The 18,549-nt window shown below is 40.4% G+C and overlaps 1 protein-coding gene across 2 annotated transcripts in view; it reads left to right on the top strand.

Annotated features, from left to right (window-relative positions):
• Positions 1–18,549, top strand: part of LRRK1 (leucine rich repeat kinase 1) — a 46,005-nt gene that overhangs the window by 14,033 nt on the left and 13,423 nt on the right. The window contains exons 5-21 of one of the 2 annotated variants that reach the window (XM_053464781.1): positions 1,300–1,479; positions 3,052–3,200; positions 5,329–5,555; positions 5,639–5,763; positions 5,996–6,159; positions 6,988–7,125; positions 8,710–8,822; positions 10,067–10,143; positions 10,224–10,353; positions 10,439–10,551; positions 11,730–11,944; positions 13,109–13,273; positions 13,427–13,599; positions 14,038–14,158; positions 14,753–14,912; positions 16,531–16,807; positions 18,138–18,309. In XM_053464781.1, coding sequence (XP_053320756.1) covers positions 1,300–1,479; positions 3,052–3,200; positions 5,329–5,555; positions 5,639–5,763; positions 5,996–6,159; positions 6,988–7,125; positions 8,710–8,822; positions 10,067–10,143; positions 10,224–10,353; positions 10,439–10,551; positions 11,730–11,944; positions 13,109–13,273; positions 13,427–13,599; positions 14,038–14,158; positions 14,753–14,912; positions 16,531–16,807; positions 18,138–18,309 — 2,699 coding nt within the window. The remainder of the gene's footprint in view (positions 1–1,299; positions 1,480–3,051; positions 3,201–5,328; positions 5,556–5,638; positions 5,764–5,995; positions 6,160–6,987; positions 7,126–8,709; positions 8,823–10,066; positions 10,144–10,223; positions 10,354–10,438; positions 10,552–11,729; positions 11,945–13,108; positions 13,274–13,426; positions 13,600–14,037; positions 14,159–14,752; positions 14,913–16,530; positions 16,808–18,137; positions 18,310–18,549) is intronic. The other variant, XM_053464782.1, reaches the window with a different exon arrangement.

Consider the following 18,549-nt stretch of genomic DNA (forward strand, 5'->3'; position numbering starts at 1 on the left):
ATAGTTATGGGAGTGTAATTGTGTTTCATAGATGGTGTATGGGACATCCTAAAGTTGGAGCTTTAAAAATGATACTATAGCATATTCGCTGATATTTTATATTTACATGAAAACAAGCAAAACCAATTTTATTAATAGAGCGTCTGCATGTTTAATAACACTGTTACAAAAGGGGAGAGTGAAAACTGATAATATACAAAATTGCCTATAACCCTTCACAAAGTACAGTATGCGCATGATGTACACATATCTTTGTAACATAGTAACATATTAATTTAGGATAAAAAAGACCTAGGTCCAGCAAATTAAACTTGGGGGGGGTTCCTTCTTGAGTCTGCTTAGATGAAGAAGCTCTAAAATATTAATGTTTATTCTATTATTTATAGCCCTGTACGTTATACTTTTCTAAAAAAAAACCTTTTTGAAGGCATCTATTGTATTTGATAGCACCACATCTCTATTTTAGTCCCTCTTCATAAATAAGATCTTCCAATCCCCTTATTAATTTTGTAGCCTTCCTTTGCACTTTTTCTAGTTCAATAATGTCTTTTTTAAGGATAGGTTCCAAGAATTGTACCGTATATTCAAGGTGAGGACTTACCAATGACCAATAATGAGGCAAGGTGATATCCCTGTCCTGTGAATCAATACCCTGTTTTATACGTGCCAATATCTTATCTCAGGCTCAATACAGCCAAAGGTGGCCACTTAGGAGCTGTAATTGAGGTTTGGTCGATTTCTGAGGTCATTGGACCAGTCAGGGGAAATCCTTTGATCTCCCTAAGTGGCTTATGATCCCCAAAAACAGGACAGTGGGGCAGGTTAGAAGCACAGTGGGGCAGGTTAGAAGCTCAGTGGGGCAGGTTAGAAGCACAGTCTGTCTCCTCTCATGATAATATCTCTGAAAGATATGCAGGTCCATCTTGCATGTTTTCTTCCTAATGTTTTCTATTTCCAGCATTAAACTATAGACACTAGTCTACTACTCTGCATTTTAGGAGATATTGCATTTCCATATCAATATCAATATGCGTTACTTAACTTTGAAAACCCCATGATCTCCTTATATTATTGGATTTCACCTTATAGTGATCTAAAGAACTGGTATAAGTGGACGTGTTAAGAAAATTATTTTAATGTCTTAACTATCTTGGTGAGAAACTGGATTTTTTTTATATATATAATTTTGGATTAAGGGTACAAAATTTAAGTGCTTTGGGTATACTGAATGCAAAATTGTACACCTTGCTAGCTACATAACATTCCGATGTCTGACTAAAGTTCTGCTCTATTATCCAGATGTCTTGAGTCACAAGCCGCTGCTGAACTGGATGCTGGTTACCGCCTGTGAGCAGGGCCACATGGGCCTTGTCAAACTCCTTGTTCTTACGTATTGTGCTGATCCAGACTGCTATGCTTTAAGAAATAATGAATTCCCAGTTCTGAAGAAACTACCTCTCTATGCCACCATTATGGCAGGTACAAGATATCTATTTTTCCTTAAAAAATTTGAGTTATTTGCATGTGTGTGATCAGTACTTAGAGCTTCTTTAAGGGTAGAGTGAGGAGAAAGCAGATGTTTTTTGGGGGGTTTTTGGCGCTGCAAGAGTTTGCCACTGAATTTAGATTTCTTAAGGCAACCTTTTAAACTTAAATATAAATATCCCCAGAACAATTACAATCTTAATATATCAGTTATGCCATTGGCATTCACCCTTTAATTCTGCTTCCTCATCCATTTACGTTACTTGTGAGAAGTGTGAAGACAATGATGAATGTCTCAGAAGACCGTTACTTTGGCTTATACCTAATGGCCCATTCTGAGTGGAGCTTCTGAGTCAGTGAGTAGGCCCAGGAGACTCCAAAGCAGTTTCGGCCTGGGGTCTGTCGATGTGCCAGAAAAGTTGTTGATGGCATCTGGTGGTGTTACAGTCCAATGCCCTGTCTCCGAGAGATGCACAACGAACAGAGGCTATCAAAGGCTCATTCACACATACTGCTCTGCACTGAGCGAGATGGATTTTGTAAAGAATGATTGTTTCGGAATTACTTAATTGCATTCCATGAAGACATGAATAAAAGTATAGTTCGGGTTGTTTCAGCGGATCTGTTGTGTTTATATTTTGCGAAAGCTTTTAAAACAGTTTCACATAAAAAGGTTACTGTACAAATTGGAATAGATAGGCTTCGGCAATGTTCCTTAGCACTTGGGTTTAAAACTGGCTTAGAGAGAGTTGTTAATAGGAAATTCCCCGGTTGAACAAAAGTGGTAAGCTGAGAACTTCAGGGTTCTGTACAAGGTCCAATGCTATTTGTTCTGTTTGGTAATTAATCATGATGTTGCAGTGGCCACCAAAAGCCACATCTCAATGTTTGCAGACGACACAAAATTAGGTAAGGTAATACAGTCTGAACTACATGTTATTTTCCTGGAAGGGATTAGGTAACATTGGAGAACTGGGCTCCCAAGTGGTAGATGAGGTTTAATATTGACAGATGCAAAGTTATGAATACAGAGCAGTCACCATGAAAGCACAATGTACTTTCTTTGCCCCATGCAGGCTGCCATAGCCGAAGCTCTGAAAGATGCATTAATATATTGCAGTAGTAACAGAAAACCTCAGTTGAAAAAATACAGTTTCAGTAATTTGTGGGATATTTTTCAAAGTTACAAAAAAAAAATCATATTTATATCAGGGACAATGTGGCCTATGGGGCCGATTAAAGCTCATAATCCGTGACTGCTCTCCGTGTGATCTTCTATAAGATTAGTATTAACTCCAAACTGGAACCTGCATAACTAGTTCTCGGCAATAAACAGATGCTTAGGTAGATGCACTACATATTGGATGATTCAAATCATTGATTGCTTATGGGAAGTTTATTATCGTGTGTTTCCTGCCACACACCATTCTTTCCGTATTTATTATACTTGGCAGAGTGGAAGCTTCTGCAGTTCCTTTTTTTGTTGCGGCTGCATGTCTGTGTGAAACCAGGTTGGCGGGGGCCTCCTGCAGCATCTAACGCCTCTGATTTGTGGTCTTTTGTCAGGACATGAAGATATCGCAGAGTTTCTGCTTCAGAATGGAGCTGGCTTCTGTTCCTACATCTTGATGGACAGCCCAGAGACGACTAAACGTCTGCTGAGAAGAAAGATTATGGAATCGTCGGAGACGCGACAGCAGATGGCTCCAGAATCGGTATGAGAGCCCACGTTTCGGTTTCTGTATAGTTTAGTCTAGTGTTACTCAATCATATCCCGAGCTTCCTGTAACAGTGCCGTTCTTTTTAGATTGACCTGATTGGGTAACCACTAATTCAATCAAATGAATTTGTCTGACTAGTTTGTGCACCTGTGTTATTATCTTTATTGTTTTAGTGCAGTACACAGAAATTGTCCTATGTATTCTCGATCTAGACCTTACTGGGTCAGTGCTGGTTCATCATATTAAAAGGCACTAGCTGGTTTAATAACTCTCTGTTCCCAAAAGTCATGCAAAAACATATTTGTAATGAAACTACCCGGTCACTTAACAGTCCCCAGTGATATATATTAATGTAAATATGTGTATGGTTTATACATGTTTTGAGATAAGATAAGAGTCCTGTATGGAGTCCTGATGTCCAATATATACTTAATTTTCTGAGGCTATAAGTAAAATGTTTATGGACTCCTTTCACTACATATGTTTGATGCCAGATTTAGAAATTGCATTACATGTGATTTTTTTTTTTGTTTGTTAAATGTGGAAATCAAGCATGGACTATAAACGTGATATGTGTGAACACCACGCTCTCCATTTAAATGTATTGCCAGCCTGCTATTGAATACGAACACTGAATTTATATATGCATCTTTTATCGTTCATAGAAACATTGAACATGGGGCAGATAACCATTCGATCCATCTAGTCTGTCCATTTGCCCTGCTATAAAGACTCGAACCTTAATTGGCCGTTGTTATTGTCTTAGATTCAGGAGTCATGAATATCCCATGCATGTTTAAATTAATTTGCTGTATTTCTAATACTTCTGCTGGGAGGCAGTTCCACATATCACCCTCTCAGTAAAGTGGCTTTCTAGGTTTAGATTGTTACTGCTTATTCTAACATTTCTACATCTCGGTATCAAGGCTCCAGTTTGCTCCGCTGGGAGTTATGAAAGAAACAATGCACTTCTAAAACTGGAAAATTAATCAAATCAACTGCAAGTGTGATTGAGGAAAGTCCCAGACATTTCGGCAGTACTCCTGGGTCTAACAACTTCCTTAATTGTGTTTATATCATGAACCAACCCCAAAACATATAGTCGGCAACTTTCACATCATTGTGCAAAGATTCCCTAGAGTAACAAACAGAAGCAGTCTTGTGTAATTATACTCTGGTCAGTTCCCGCTATTGAATGCTTGACTCTACTAGGGTTTCCATACTGGACATTTTTCCAGGACACACATACGTTTTATATAAGCAGACCAGTACTTGTAGTGGCTGCCCTGAAGTATGCTTGATGTATAACTGAATAACAAATTCTCTTCTATGAGTTGACACAGGTCTGGTCAAAGTGGCAGGGGTGAGCCTAGGATTAATAGCCTGTGTGCAAAATGTCTTTGTTGCCCCCGCCATAACTAACCATACACTCATACAAACACCAACATCCACATTGTTGGTGTAACACCATATTCTAACAGTAACCCACACACACCATACATTCACACACTTACACCAACACTACATGCACTCACTCTGATGCTATATGCTCACACAAACTGCCACTAACACCATACGGTAACATGCACAATATCCAATATCATCTGCTCACACATACATGTATACACACACTCTCCCTCTTTTCCGGGCCTTCATGCACAAATTTTTGTTCCTTCTAAGTGTGCTGAGCTGAGCCTGTAATGAATATTTATCAGGGTCCATAGGTGGCACAGAGAAGTAGCTGAAGAGTCTAAGCTTCCAAACATAATAAATATGTTAATTTAAACAGAACTCTGTGCTTCCACTCTGACTGCAACATGTGACAACTTATGTGTGGATCCTGTCACATGACAGGAAGTCGGAGCCACTGATCGTACTTTCACACACAGTCTATCTGTGTCTCTGCATATACCCCTGTTGCAGAAAATTGGCCCCAAGCACGAATTGGACCCCCTTCCCCTTTGGAGTCAAACATTACCCAGCTCAACAACTGCTGTAGTCATGCTGTGTAGACAAACACATAAATTATACCACAGCAGGTCTAAGGCCCCATTATTAATACACTCCTGTGTCTTTAAAGAAGATATGTTTTATCTCTTATCTCTTTCATCTTTTCTCCTAGAGTGTCTGTGTAAAGTGGTCAAGTTTGCGGTTGCCCTGGGTGGACCTAGATTGGTTCATAGACATCTCCTGTCAGATAGTGGAGCTGGATATCTCCACAAACTGTTTGGTTTCTCTCCCTTCTGTGGTTCCATGGGGTCTCCTGAACCTGCAGAAGCTCAATCTAAGTGACAACCAGCTGTGTGATTTGCCCAGTGTGCAGAGCTCTGAAGAAATCATCTGTTCCAGGTTTGTGTATATGGGATAGAATTACCCTGGTTTAACTATAGTTTGCCCCACATGTACTTAATGCTTTTGGCGTCTCACTATAGGTTGCTTGAAGTCGATGTTTCCAACAATAAACTGACCTGTCTTCCTCCTGGATTTCTTCATCTGAGTAGACTTCAGAAGCTCTGTGCATCCAGAAACTACATGGTCAATCTTTTTAAAGAAGATGGTAAGTCATGCCATGCTCTGCAACATAACTGATTGTATGAACCATTGACATATCACCCTTATGTGTCAGCCTTTTGTTTTCTCATTCAATATATTCCTATATTTATGATGCCTTGTTTTCTCCAACACATGACAAACATTCGCCATAAAATACATTGGTTTGTATTTGTTCTTGTTTTCTCAAGCCACCTTTTTGCGTGTTCTATAAACTGTCCGTTCTGACTCGATTCCAGGTGCCAACTGGATTGGTCTGCGGAGATTACAGGAGTTGGATGTCTCTGATAACAGAATCTCTGAGCTCCCCATCTCTGTCTTCCACTGCTTCAAATCCCTGAGACGTCTAAATGTGTCCAGAAACAAACTCAAAGTGTTTCCAGAGCCTTGGGCCTGCCCCCTTGTTAGTATCATGTGAAAGTACACTTATGTTTACTACTCATTATTACTCATTAGACTTGTGCATTTGTACCAATTTCAATTTTAGCAAAATTTACCAATTTTGTCAATTTGTATGAACGGAGCAAAGAGTTCTGAATAGGTTTTTTTGGATTTTGTTGTTCTTTCCCACTCACCCTTAATCCCACTCACGTTCTCTCACGCTCTCTCTGAATGTCTCCCTACCTTCTCCACCAACTGCTTCCCTGTTCCTGTCTCCTTGCAGCGCAGCTCTGCTTCTCATGTTGGATTTTTTCTTGTTCTTCTTTCTTTGTCTGCTCCTCCAAAGTCTTCTTATATTTAACCATTTTAGTGCAGCGTGTTACAGGGCCAAACCTGGGGAGGGACGGACCTACGTGCCACAACTAATTTATCTGGAAGACAGCTTTATTTTTCTTATAATTTTTGCTATAAGAATGTATATATTTTGCTGTTAGCATCTAGCACTTGTTAGTAGACTGGCTCAAGGACGCTCAGAGTTGGAGGTATATTTTCATTGTAATGTTCCAGAATCTTTTCAAACAACAAAAGATACTGGAATGATCCTGAACTAACCAAAGCCAAAGTAGAATTAACTAAAAATAAGCAGGTTGTTGTATTTGTGATCTTTTATGTCTTTAGTAGACCAGGATTTCACGATCTCGGGTAAGCAGAAATGTCTCACAGTGTTTCTGAGGGACCCTCCTGTGTCTGTGTGAGGGGGAAAACTATTTGTTTTCAGTGCAATTTCTATATATGTTACATATCATTAATTACATTTCTTGTTTAACATCTTCCCTCTTACCCACTGCAGAAAATATGCAAAGCTTCGAATAATGCAATTGAAAACCTTCCTGAAAATCTCTCTCTTTTCTGGAGAAACCACCTGCTTGAAGTTGATTTTTCAGACAATACCTTGAAGGATGTCCCCAAGTCTCTTTTCCAGTTGGAGGTAATGTAAAGAGTGAAGTTATTCCGAGTATCCAAGAATATAGTTTCCAGAAGGAGTTGATAGCATTAACTGCCTCACACATGTCTTACATGCCAAGAGAGTGATCGTTGCAGAAGATACGTGGTAGTTCTCTTGTACAAATCAGAAAATCTACAGTTCTAAGCAGTAGTGATGAGCCAGGGGCCCATTAAAGCTATTAAAGATAACGTGCTTTGGGTGGGTTACTTTGGTATTGCTTTTATTCAGAGTTTTGTGTGTTACTGAGGTAACTAAAAAGAATAGACCTTGGCGCAAGATAAACAGATAAACATCACTTGCCTTGTGTAGGTCTGGTAAGGCAATCTGGGGGTTTAAAGCTGGATTTTTGCAGAAAGGTTGCGGTTCCTACTGATTTGGCAAGCAAAAAGAGCTCCTGCAAGAAGAGTTTGTGTGGCCTGCCTAAGGCCTAGACATTTGAAGCAGCTTTTCTCCTGCTTTAATGAATAAAACCCCATGCATCTTTATTTTATAGCCTTTTGGGATTTGTTCTTGTAAAGGTGAAGGGGTTATCAGGGAGCATTATAGTGACTCAAATGAGCAGAGACCCACGTATCCCAAAACAAATTAGAACTCTACAGATCAGCCATAGACCATAATGTAAATCCCATACGGGAACGTGCTAAAGTAAAATTGAAACAACCAAGAACACACTAGTAGAGGCTACTGCATTTTAAAGTGGGATACATCTAGGCCATTTGTTATTGGTGCTTATTAAACATCAAAGAGGGAAATCGGTTAAGGCATTAGTCTAGAAGGTTGGGCAAATGCAAGAACCTTTGGGGTAAATGTTATAAAGAACTGCACGATAGGAGCTTGCAACCTGATAGTAAGAACCAGCTTTTACACATACAGATGCTATATTGCTATTAATTTTTGGGATTTGTGTGGCAAGCTAGAAAATACCATAATTCAAAATAGTTCAATGCTTTAATACTTTTTGAAATTGTGACACCTTTATGCAGAACACGCAATTTTGTAACTCATTAGCTGATACATTCATTCTGGTGTTACAAGCCTAATAAAATATTCTGTGGGTGAAGAAAGAAAACATTGTCCAGGATTGAATATTGAAAGTTTGTTAGACATGTTAAAAAATGGAACTCACTCTGTATCTCAGAAAAATTGGGGTGACTAGGACCCAGAAAAGCCGCTGTGGTGCGGCAGGGAGCTTGGTGTCCTGCTCCTAGACATTTAAGATATGTACAAAGTTCCCAGTTTATTTCCTAACACGTGGACGGCTGGGGTACCTTAGGTGAAAGATCAGCATCTGCTTTCTCATTGGGTATGCGCTGTAAATATGAAATGAACACAATTTGCTATTTTTTCCTTGAACAGATAATATCTAGCAGTTTGGTTTTGTAATAGTAATACTTGCATTTCGCCACAAGGAGGTGCTCTCCTTAATCCATGTAACTTCCCAGATAATGATCCTAATATAAGTACTGTGAAAATGGGCAGCAGAGCTCTTTGTTAGAATATCATATGTGAGAGAAATTAGATAAAGTGCCACCAATTCTTTTTTTTATCACCATATTTCTTTCTCAGGCCTTACAAAGTTTGAAGCTATCTGGAAACCAGCTGACCGCACTGCCACCCGTGGACTCCTGGTGCTGTACGCATCTTAAGTGTCTGGATCTGTCCAGGAACCAACTAGGAAGGTTTGTTCTGCTCGGTTTGTAGACCACAGAAACAGGACAAGAGAGGGTACTTGTCACAGAACACACATGGAACCTGCTCCGGGATACATTTTACACAAGGAGAAGAATAAAACTTAAAATAAGCCATGAGGTTGTAAGGGGCATTGAACCATACAAAATAACACATAAATAAATAAAAACAAACACACCAAAATTGGATGAAACAGGCCGTGGATTTTTATTTGGTTTATCAAACATACAAACTTCAAATATAACGAAATAACTTTGCAACCAATGTATCAAAACATAACAAGCCCTTGGCACAAGCCCAGAGCCTCCGTACAAACCACATAACCTTGCCAAACCGCCATAAAAGCCAGCCGGCATAACTTAAACTTACAGTTCACCCTAAAAATTATAGGATAACTATACCCCGATAAAAGCCACGACAAAAAATACATTGTAATCCAGGGTGGGTGGGAGGGCGCATTTTCATCAAGTCTTCCATGGAGTCTTCAGCTTACCAGCCTCGCCACTGCTCACCAGACTCAAGGTCAGTGCAGTATCGGCTCAGCGGTTCGCCAGGTAAGTGCACAGCTCCCTCACAGCGCTCTATTTATAGCTGATTTTCCCGCCGATAGCGCGGCGCGAGGCAGGCGCGAGGCAAGCGCGAGGCAGGCACGCGGCAGCGCGAGACGCTAAAAAACGCGGCAAAGACGCTAGCGCATGCGCAAACACAAAATCTTACATAAGCTTCACATTTTTTTTTTTTTATTTTGCAAGGTACCTGACCTTTATTGACCCCATAGCCTATACCTGCAATGATAACCCTGACCTCTATTAGCCCCCACAACCTCATGCCACCCTGCCCTATGGTTGCAGGCTTTATCATTATGTATAGTATCTAGCAAGTCAGTTATTTTTCTGTGGCAGCAGGAACCAATCTTTTTGTCAGCCAATTGATCTAAATTAATTTGGTGTTACAAGGGAAAAAAATACTAACCTTACGATATAGTAAGTTTTTTCTCTAGTATTTAATCACATAGTGCCTAAATTGGGTCATTGACTGTTCAGCTGGCGTCTATGATCAATTTGATGATGGTGTTTAAAGTAAAAAGAACCTTGTTGGGTTTCACCTCCTGCAAAAGCAGTGAGAAAGGATGGTGACATTTTGGGACCCCTTTTTAGCTTCTTCATGAGATTCACTTATCTGATCAACAGGGAGAGGGGGGGATACAATACTAAAGTGAGCTTTTTTTCTATAGAAACGAGGATGGCGTGAGAACGAGACGAATGCCTTTTTTCGCTACGAAAAGCCGAACTAGAGCTGGGACAGAAGCAGGTAGATATATAGAAACGCCCCTCCCCACCTTAGATAATGAGGTTGGTTGCGTTATTACATTGATTTGTTGTGCCTTTCAGGGTATTGTCTGGAGTTCCCCCTGTGCCTGAGTGATTCCCTGGAGGTTCTGTACTTGAATGATAATCAGCTGGAATCTGTTCCATATTCTGTGTGCTACTTGAAGAGCCTCACTGAACTGTACCTTGGGAGGTAGGTAATAGTAGGGGCCACCTATGGGATTGAAATGCCATGTTTTTAAAGATTTGTATTTTTATATACATTTTACTTGGTCTAGTAACCCTGGCATTAGAGAGCTACCAGCAGAGCTTGGGCAGTTGGCATCACTTTGGCAGTTGGACCTGGAGGATCTGAACATCACAAATGTGCCTGTAGAGATCCGAAAAGAAGGTGAGTGGGAAGAATTTGATTTATGTGAACAAAATGTAATCAAGCAATACTTTATGGAATTCATCGTGCTCTCTCAGGGTTGGATTTGTAAGAAATTTTTGCTTAATTTTTGCCGCAGTGAAGGCTGCTCGGCTTGGATTTTTTTAACATTTGGAATGACATTCAAGGGGACCTTGACACCTTGTGAATACCCCTTTTTATTATAGATATTTTTTTTTTAAAGTTCCTCAAGAGTTAGGAGGGTCAAAGAGGTACAGCAGCAGCAATAGTAATAGTAGAGCACCGGGCCTGGGCAGACACTGGCAGATGATGGGCACATGCAGCCCAGTAGAGCAGGACTGAATCTCCCCAATATTATATAAGAAATGTAATTTGACTGAAACAATGCTCTTTTTGCTTTGTTGAATAAAGTATATTACTGGTTGGACTGCTTGAATGTTCTTCTGGAATTTCAAAGAATTCAGAATCCGTTGGGGTGTTCTCTGTCTCCATTCCATGACAAGGCTCACGTATATCCATACCACATATGGGGCATTTAGGGCCATTCCTACAAGTCAGAGAGGTGACATTTGGGGGAAATCGAAAACATTTCTTATTATTTGATATAAAGTAATTATTTATATAGATTACATAGTATACACTGTCCCTGATACAGGCCGTAGATTAACGCGTAGCACAGTTTTCAGAACAGAATGTTGACAAAATGTACTTTTTTGAGCTTTTTGAACAAGCTGTACAAATAAATTATGGTGAACTAATATACATTGTTGCTTATTCAGTACAGTGTGTGTTGTCGAAAGATACACAAATATTACCATAAAAATTGAAAATGCAAAAGAAACATTTTTTTGTCTTTTTTATGTAAGATAATGGATTTTAGGAAAGCTAAGGCCTATATCCAGGCCAGTATATGTTGGTATTATACATTAAATCTCATTTGTTGGCAAATGGCTCAACTCACTTGAACTCATCAGTAAAGTCTTGTTTAGTAAGTAAACCAATGAAGCACTGGCAGCTTGGCAGTGACTTTGTTAAATAAATGTTTGCTCCTTGCTCAGTCCTTTAGAGTACAAGGATTTCAGCATTAAGCACAATAACTTCATTTTTTTACATTGTTCCTCTTTTTTGAATTTGGGTTTTGGCTCAGTACTGACGCTCCTTCCATCCGATTTCCGTAGGACCGGTTACTATCCTGGCTTTCCTGCGGGCCCAGCTGAGAAAAGCAGAACGATGCCGGTTGGTGAAGATGATGATTGTAGGACCCCCACGCCAAGGGAAATCCAGCTTGTTTGAGGTTCTGCAGACAGGGAAAGTTTGTCAGCAGATGCAGGGAGATAACACTCTCCGAACTACCCGCTGGGAGCTGCAGAAACCTGTAGGGATCAGAGCGAAGGTGACCGATAATCTGAGAATGGAGTGTTAATTCCTGCATACATTTGTCTTATTCTACTTGGCTTTGGACTGAAAGAAGTCCCTTTGATTGGAAAGCTCTTCTTGTGTTTGAAGCTGTCTCGTGGTGAAGATGAACAAGAAGTTATTAATACCAAATAAATGTAAATTGAAGGTGCAATTATATAAAAATGGGGCAGACAAGGATAATGTAGTCTGGTGGCCTTTTTGAATACCCCAGCATGACGCTAACATAAATAAACAAAAATACCATATACCCAATGATTAAATTGAACAACTGGTTAGCTGTGCCAGGCTGCCTGCACATGCTGTAGAAGTTTAGTCGCGCAGGCACATTTTCTGGTACTTTTGTACCGATGGAAAATCTGATCATTTACGTTACCTGCTCTGCTAACCCCTGTAAGAGTAGCCCGAGCAGAGGAACGCGGTATGGATGCTGCGTGACCTCACTGCTGGGACATGATCCAAGCCTCTGTTTTTAATCAGCTCCTGCCTCTGCAAAGGACATCCCTCGTTTCGCTAGCGGTTTCGGTTTTTATAGGAGATGGAATGAACAGCACTATATAATGTAAGGCGGCCTGTTCCTTCCAGTATCCTGCTTGGATTCTGCAGGGATCTGGCCCTATACATGAAAGTTTTGTTTTCTTTTCCTGCATGAAAACTTTTTTGTATGAGGGCCAGTAGCAGCGTGTGGCTCGGCAGTTTGTAGATTTAAAGAGCTCTGTTTTGTCATGAATAACCTTTTATTTTCTGGGCATGGAAAGGTAAAAGGGAGTTGAGTGCGGCATTTTTATTTAATTGTACAGTATTGTGGAGTATGATGGCTCTATATAAATCCATAAATCATAATTAAGGAAAGCAGTAAACCAGAGTTCAAATACTGCCCACTAACCAGCAGATAACAGAGAGTTCCATGGCGGTTACCTATATAATTTAAACTTCTTTAAGTACGATCTTCCTTACAAGGTCTATATAACATGTTTGAACATCACTATAGTTAAGGGTTAAGCTAAAAGTGTGTGTGTGTTAGACCTGTTTGTATCTGCTTTACTACCTGGACTGTGTTTTATTCTTCAGTGGTATTTGTTGGTCCAAACCATTTCTTCACATACCCCTTTCCCCATTATCTTCTCTCCTGTTTAAGTAGGTTGACTCTGTACAGTTCCACGTGTGGGATATCGGAGGTTCCTCTGCTATGTCGGCTGTAAACCAGTGCTTCTTCACTGACAAGGCCCTTTATGTGGTTGTGTGGAACCTTGCTCTGGGAGAAGAGGCTGTTGCTAACCTCCAGTTCTGGCTGTTGAATATTGAGGTAGTATAAGGTTATTATAAGGAACAGGAGATGTAATAGCAGGAATTGTAATGTGGGAACATAATTATGATGTCCATATTTTAATAAAGCGTAAATCAAACAGTCTTTACAGGTTTTGTGCCAATCAAGGCAAATCATACCTTTGTTTTCCAGGCCAAAGCTCCCAATGCTGCCGTTTTGGTAGTAGGGACACATCTGGACTTCATAGAGACCAAGTTCAGGTTGGAGCGCATTGCTACTCTCCGCGCTTACGTATTGGCTCTGTGCCGATCCCCGTCAGGGTCTCGAGCCACTGGATTCCCAGATATCACAATTAAACACTTACAGTGAGTACCAGTCTGTATATTTTCTGGGAAAACCAGGGGACAATTAAAGAATAATCGCTGGCTAGATTGTTTTTTTTTTACATAGAGGAAAGCCACATTCAGCATTCCATATGCTTTTGCAGCCTACTGTTAAAGGGAAGCCTTATTTTAGAGCTCTGGTTATGGTGTTTTGAGGATATATTAGTAAATCTATAGGGTATAGGGTAGAGAAGCTGCTTACTTGTAGGAATATTAATATGTTGAGAAAAAATATATTTTCCACTTTTAAGAAAAATAAAACTAATGTTATCTCTGTTTTGGGCTCTAATTTACTGTGCAAAAGAATGATTATAAGGTTTTTCCCTGTAAACGGAGGCATCACTGTACAAATCCGTTCTGCCCGTATCAAGTTTGTCATCCCACTTATTCCACATTATATCTGTGTATCCTTGTTTACAGTGAACTCTCGTGCAAGACTTTGGAGGGGCTGGACAGTCTACGACAGCTAATATTCCAAGCCGCGTGCAATATGAAAGATGTGGGCAGCACTATAGGGTCCCAGAAACTTGTAGGACGGCTAGTAAGTGTCCCCCCACCACCACTGGGTATCTGAAAATCAAAGAAACAGTCAATAGCATATACATCATGCCAACCAATTCAAGCAGTGGCCTGCGCAGTGTAACAATAAGAAATAGGAAATTGTATGAATTGCACCTCATGCGAAAGACAGCTCCCCTCATGCTTATTCTGATGCTCACACTGTTCGATATACAACGTTATAAGAAAATGGAAAAGCTCAACTCTTACCTCATTCACAGTTAAATAGTTTTTCTGGAAGAGAATCGGATCCTATATTGCTACCTACGTGTTTAGGGACTACTGGCAATTTTCATTCTTGGGAGCGAGCCCAGCCATACGGCCCATCAATGTACCTCTGGCCAGTTCAACATATATTTACCAAAAAGGAACTTCATAGACAATAAATGTCGTTGTTACTGTACTTACCGGAAAAGCAAGGTGTTAACAATATGCACAAATCCACATTTTAAATGTTATTTCATATAGACTGTAGTTATATGAGCTGCATATATTTTAGGAGATGGTATCTGAGTGGGCACAACCAGTGCTATATCTAAAAACATGCTTAATCTGCATGGCTTTCCTCTGCACACAGATCCCAAGAAGCTACCTCAACCTTCAGGAGGCAGTGCTTGCACAGCAACAGAGCAGAGCTCAGGAGGACCAAGTTCAGTATCTGACGGATGAGCAGATAGAGCAGATCATTGAACAGAATCCGGGAAACGACATCCGAGATTATGAGGACATGCAGACAGGTATGAGATGCCACGGGGGAGATCGCTTCCATGAGCCATAGTAGGTTCTGTCCTCCTCTGAAGAGTTCTAAAAAGATTTTAAAAAACTGTAGGTGGAACACTCCACACATGCATCCAGCCCATACTGCACCAAAAAGATGTGTCTAAAACAGCAGACATACGCAAATGAGGAAGCCCATGTAACCATGGCCAAGCAAACTAAAATGTACATAACCTGTGCCTTTATGTGCATCTCCATATTGGCATAAGTATATCTCCTTACACAATAATAATACAGCCCCCTCTTATAGATCTTAAAGATTTTGGGATTTCTTTATAATACAAAAGAAGAGTCGGACCTTTAAAACGTTAGCATTTCTTTCTGTATGAGGGAGTATTCATTCTTACCCTGCCTCTAATTGTGATTTTATTACCTTCTGTGGTGAACAGATATCGATTAAGTGTATGCATGGGTATAATGGATTCATTTTTTCTGCACCTATTAAATGTAGAATTGACAGTGTAGATGGCTAGGTTAGTGGTGGGGCACCGGGTATGGGAAGAAACACTGACCAGGTGAGCTGAAGGCATGGGAAGGATCTGATACATATATTCTCCTGTTGTTTATGGTAAGAGTCATAGAGGAGGCGAGGGCAGTAGTAGGATTGTGTGTTAGGACCTGCTTCAGACACAGCTCGGATTGTGTAGACATCTGAAATCATACTGCAGACTTACTCATACGCTGCGTATGGGGACATGTGTGCATAAAAACACACAAACATTCAACGTGTACAAAAAGTTTTTGGTGTTTTTATCTTTCCAAAGTATTACTCATCTAATGATTGGTTAATCGGTATGCAAAAAATTTCAATAAAACAGGCATTTCTTTCACTACTTTACATTTGAACAGATTCCATAGAGCCATTACGAAAGGGGAGAGTGAAAAAACAATAAAATTCAAATTGACAGTATAGTTGGCAATAACATTAACACACATTAATCAATGTGATTTGCTGGGGATGTTATACATGGTAATCAAAGATCCTGCACACATGCACTGAGCACATATATACATGCAGGCATACCGACGCATACACTCTCATATGAACGTTTACTGTTACCTTCAGACCTTCATTGATAGATAAAAGTTGTGTACAGAAACGTGTTACAATCCACACATTCAGGTACTGTACATGTATTATGGGTTTTTTCTTCTGTGCTCCCAGGAGTGATGGGCACTGAGTCATTTCCAGGAAAATGAACATCCGACGTGGGCAGGTTTTAGCAAGGTGTCTACATCTTACTGACTCATGATCTCTGTCTGGCAGCACCGCCAAACACACAGGCGGATGGCTTCCCTCCCCGGCATGATGGCATCCCATTCCAAACCTTAGTCTGATGTTTGCAACATAGTCTGATGTTGGGACACCAACTTCCTCTCAAGCGTGCTTTTAACTGTCTCACTCCTCACACCTTTTACCTAAGCATGCTCCTCTCTTAGTGCAAGTTAGATAGTAGGGGAGCCATGCCATATGGACTCTTGTTACTGGTTAGTGTTATATACCACACGTGATAAAGTATTTTAGTAGGTAGGTAACATTGTAGCTCCGTGACTCTCTTCTCGTTTTGTTTCTCTCAGCCATTGGGTTTCTGATAGAGACGGGTACGCTGCTTCACTTCCCAGACACCAGCCATGGGCTGCGCAACCTGTATTTCCTGGACCCGGTCTGGCTGTCTGAGTGCTTGGAGAGGATCATTAACATAAAGAGCTCCAAGTCTGTGGCCAGGAACGGAGTCATCAAAGCGGAGGATCTACGGATGCTTCTGGTTGGGACCGGGTTCACCAGGCAGACGGAGGAGCAGTACTTCCAGTTCCTGGCAAAATTTGAGATCGCTCTTCCAGTTGCCAGTAACAGGTTAGAGAAAGAAAAACCTCATGATCTGTACAGACTCCGATAAAACTACCTCTGCAGGCAGAGAATTCCACATCCTTATTGTCCTTACTGTAAAAAAACCCTTTCCTCTGCTTTAGACTAAATCTAAATTCTTCCAGTCTAAACGCGTGACCACGTGTCCTATCCTTTTACTTATTTTTTGTTACTTATTTTGTTTCTTTATATATAAAATACATTTACAGTATTATGAGTAGTCTGTGATGGCAAGAGAGGCCAGCAGCCTGAATGGCATCCGTTCCTTAGCGTTTAATAGAATGTCATTGCACAGATGGAGGAGTCACAGGCTTGCATGGTATTTAAATAAGCCAGCCCCTGTTCGCCTCTCAGCTATAGGTTTACCCTACTTTACATAGGTAATAACAGTTTGTCGGAATTAATATGACACTTGTCCTTTGAGTATTTTGCTTTGAGGAGTTAAATTACTCTGGCTAGTTCTTAGAAAGAAGAAAATACTGGCATAGTTCTCATTTTTCCTTGTACTGCAAGTAATAAAGGACCAGCCCGTAAGTGAGGAAACACTGGCCAGTGTCCCGGAGCCCTGGATTATAATGCAAGCTTTGTCAAACACAACTGGAGCAGCTATAATTCAGTTCAGCTTTGTTTGGGGGGGTAGACATTCGGTTAGAAAGCCGTCTGTGAGTTTTGTCCCATCCAATGCTGGACCATGAAACCAGACCCATAGCCAGTAATTTAAGAAGTTATGTAGTCTTAGATGGAATCGCTTTGGAACTGAACACAGTTGTGCTCGGCTCTTCTAAGCGTGCATTGAAAAAGGAATTAGAAAACGATATGAAAGCTAATACGATTGTTTGCAATACCTTTCTTAAAATAGCTTTGCTGTGTTCTAAATCAAAATACCCCCCCCCCCAATTAATCCCTTCTGGTTCAAAGTAAACCAAAGTTGCTGGCAAAAAATAAGTTGGTCGCCTTCATTACCCAATCTAGAGTGTGACATTGGAAATGGTGGGTATTCCCTGCCCGGGTCAAGGTATCAATGGATATATGTGGTTTTGTTACCCTGAACCAAATGCAGAATGAGAGTTATAGCCCTCCTCAGCTATAATTATTAGTAATCACGTCCTGCCCTGATCATGGTTTTATCCCACGTTTACAATGCTAGCATTTCATGCTGGATTATCCACTAAGAATTATATTATTACTGCCAAGATCTTGCTATTTATTGTTGTGATGAATACCAGATGTTTATTTTATTATTATTTTTTTTCCATGAAAAATCTATCCCATGGGTTGCTGCTCAGATCTCGTATTTTCATGACTTTTACCCCTTTAGTTATCTCTTACCCCACCTCCTGCCAAGCAAACCAGGCCTGGATATCCACTGCTTACGGCAGCTTACTGGCAACACTGTCCAGCGGGTGTTTAAGATGAGCTTCGTCCCCGTTGGATTCTGGCAAAGGTTCATAGCGCGCATGTTAATAAGTCTGGCAGAAATGGATCTCCAGGTAAGTGTTTCGGTAAAGCACATGGACTTATGAAGGTCAAATACTTGATATGTAAAAGCTTCAGGGATTGCAAAGCTGGTAATTGTCCACTCTTTTTAAAAATAAACTTTGCCTTTTTTCTATATCGGTTGTTTCAAAAGCAACATAGTGTTCTGGAGAGCTTAATTGTGTTACTCAGAGGAACAGATTTTCTTGAAGCCGGGCAGGAACAGGGAGATTGGATTGGCCAAGTGATTCTTA

This window comes from Spea bombifrons, chromosome 4, assembly GCF_027358695.1.
Source record: "Spea bombifrons isolate aSpeBom1 chromosome 4, aSpeBom1.2.pri, whole genome shotgun sequence".
Classification (NCBI taxonomy): Eukaryota; Metazoa; Chordata; class Amphibia; order Anura; family Pelobatidae; genus Spea; species Spea bombifrons.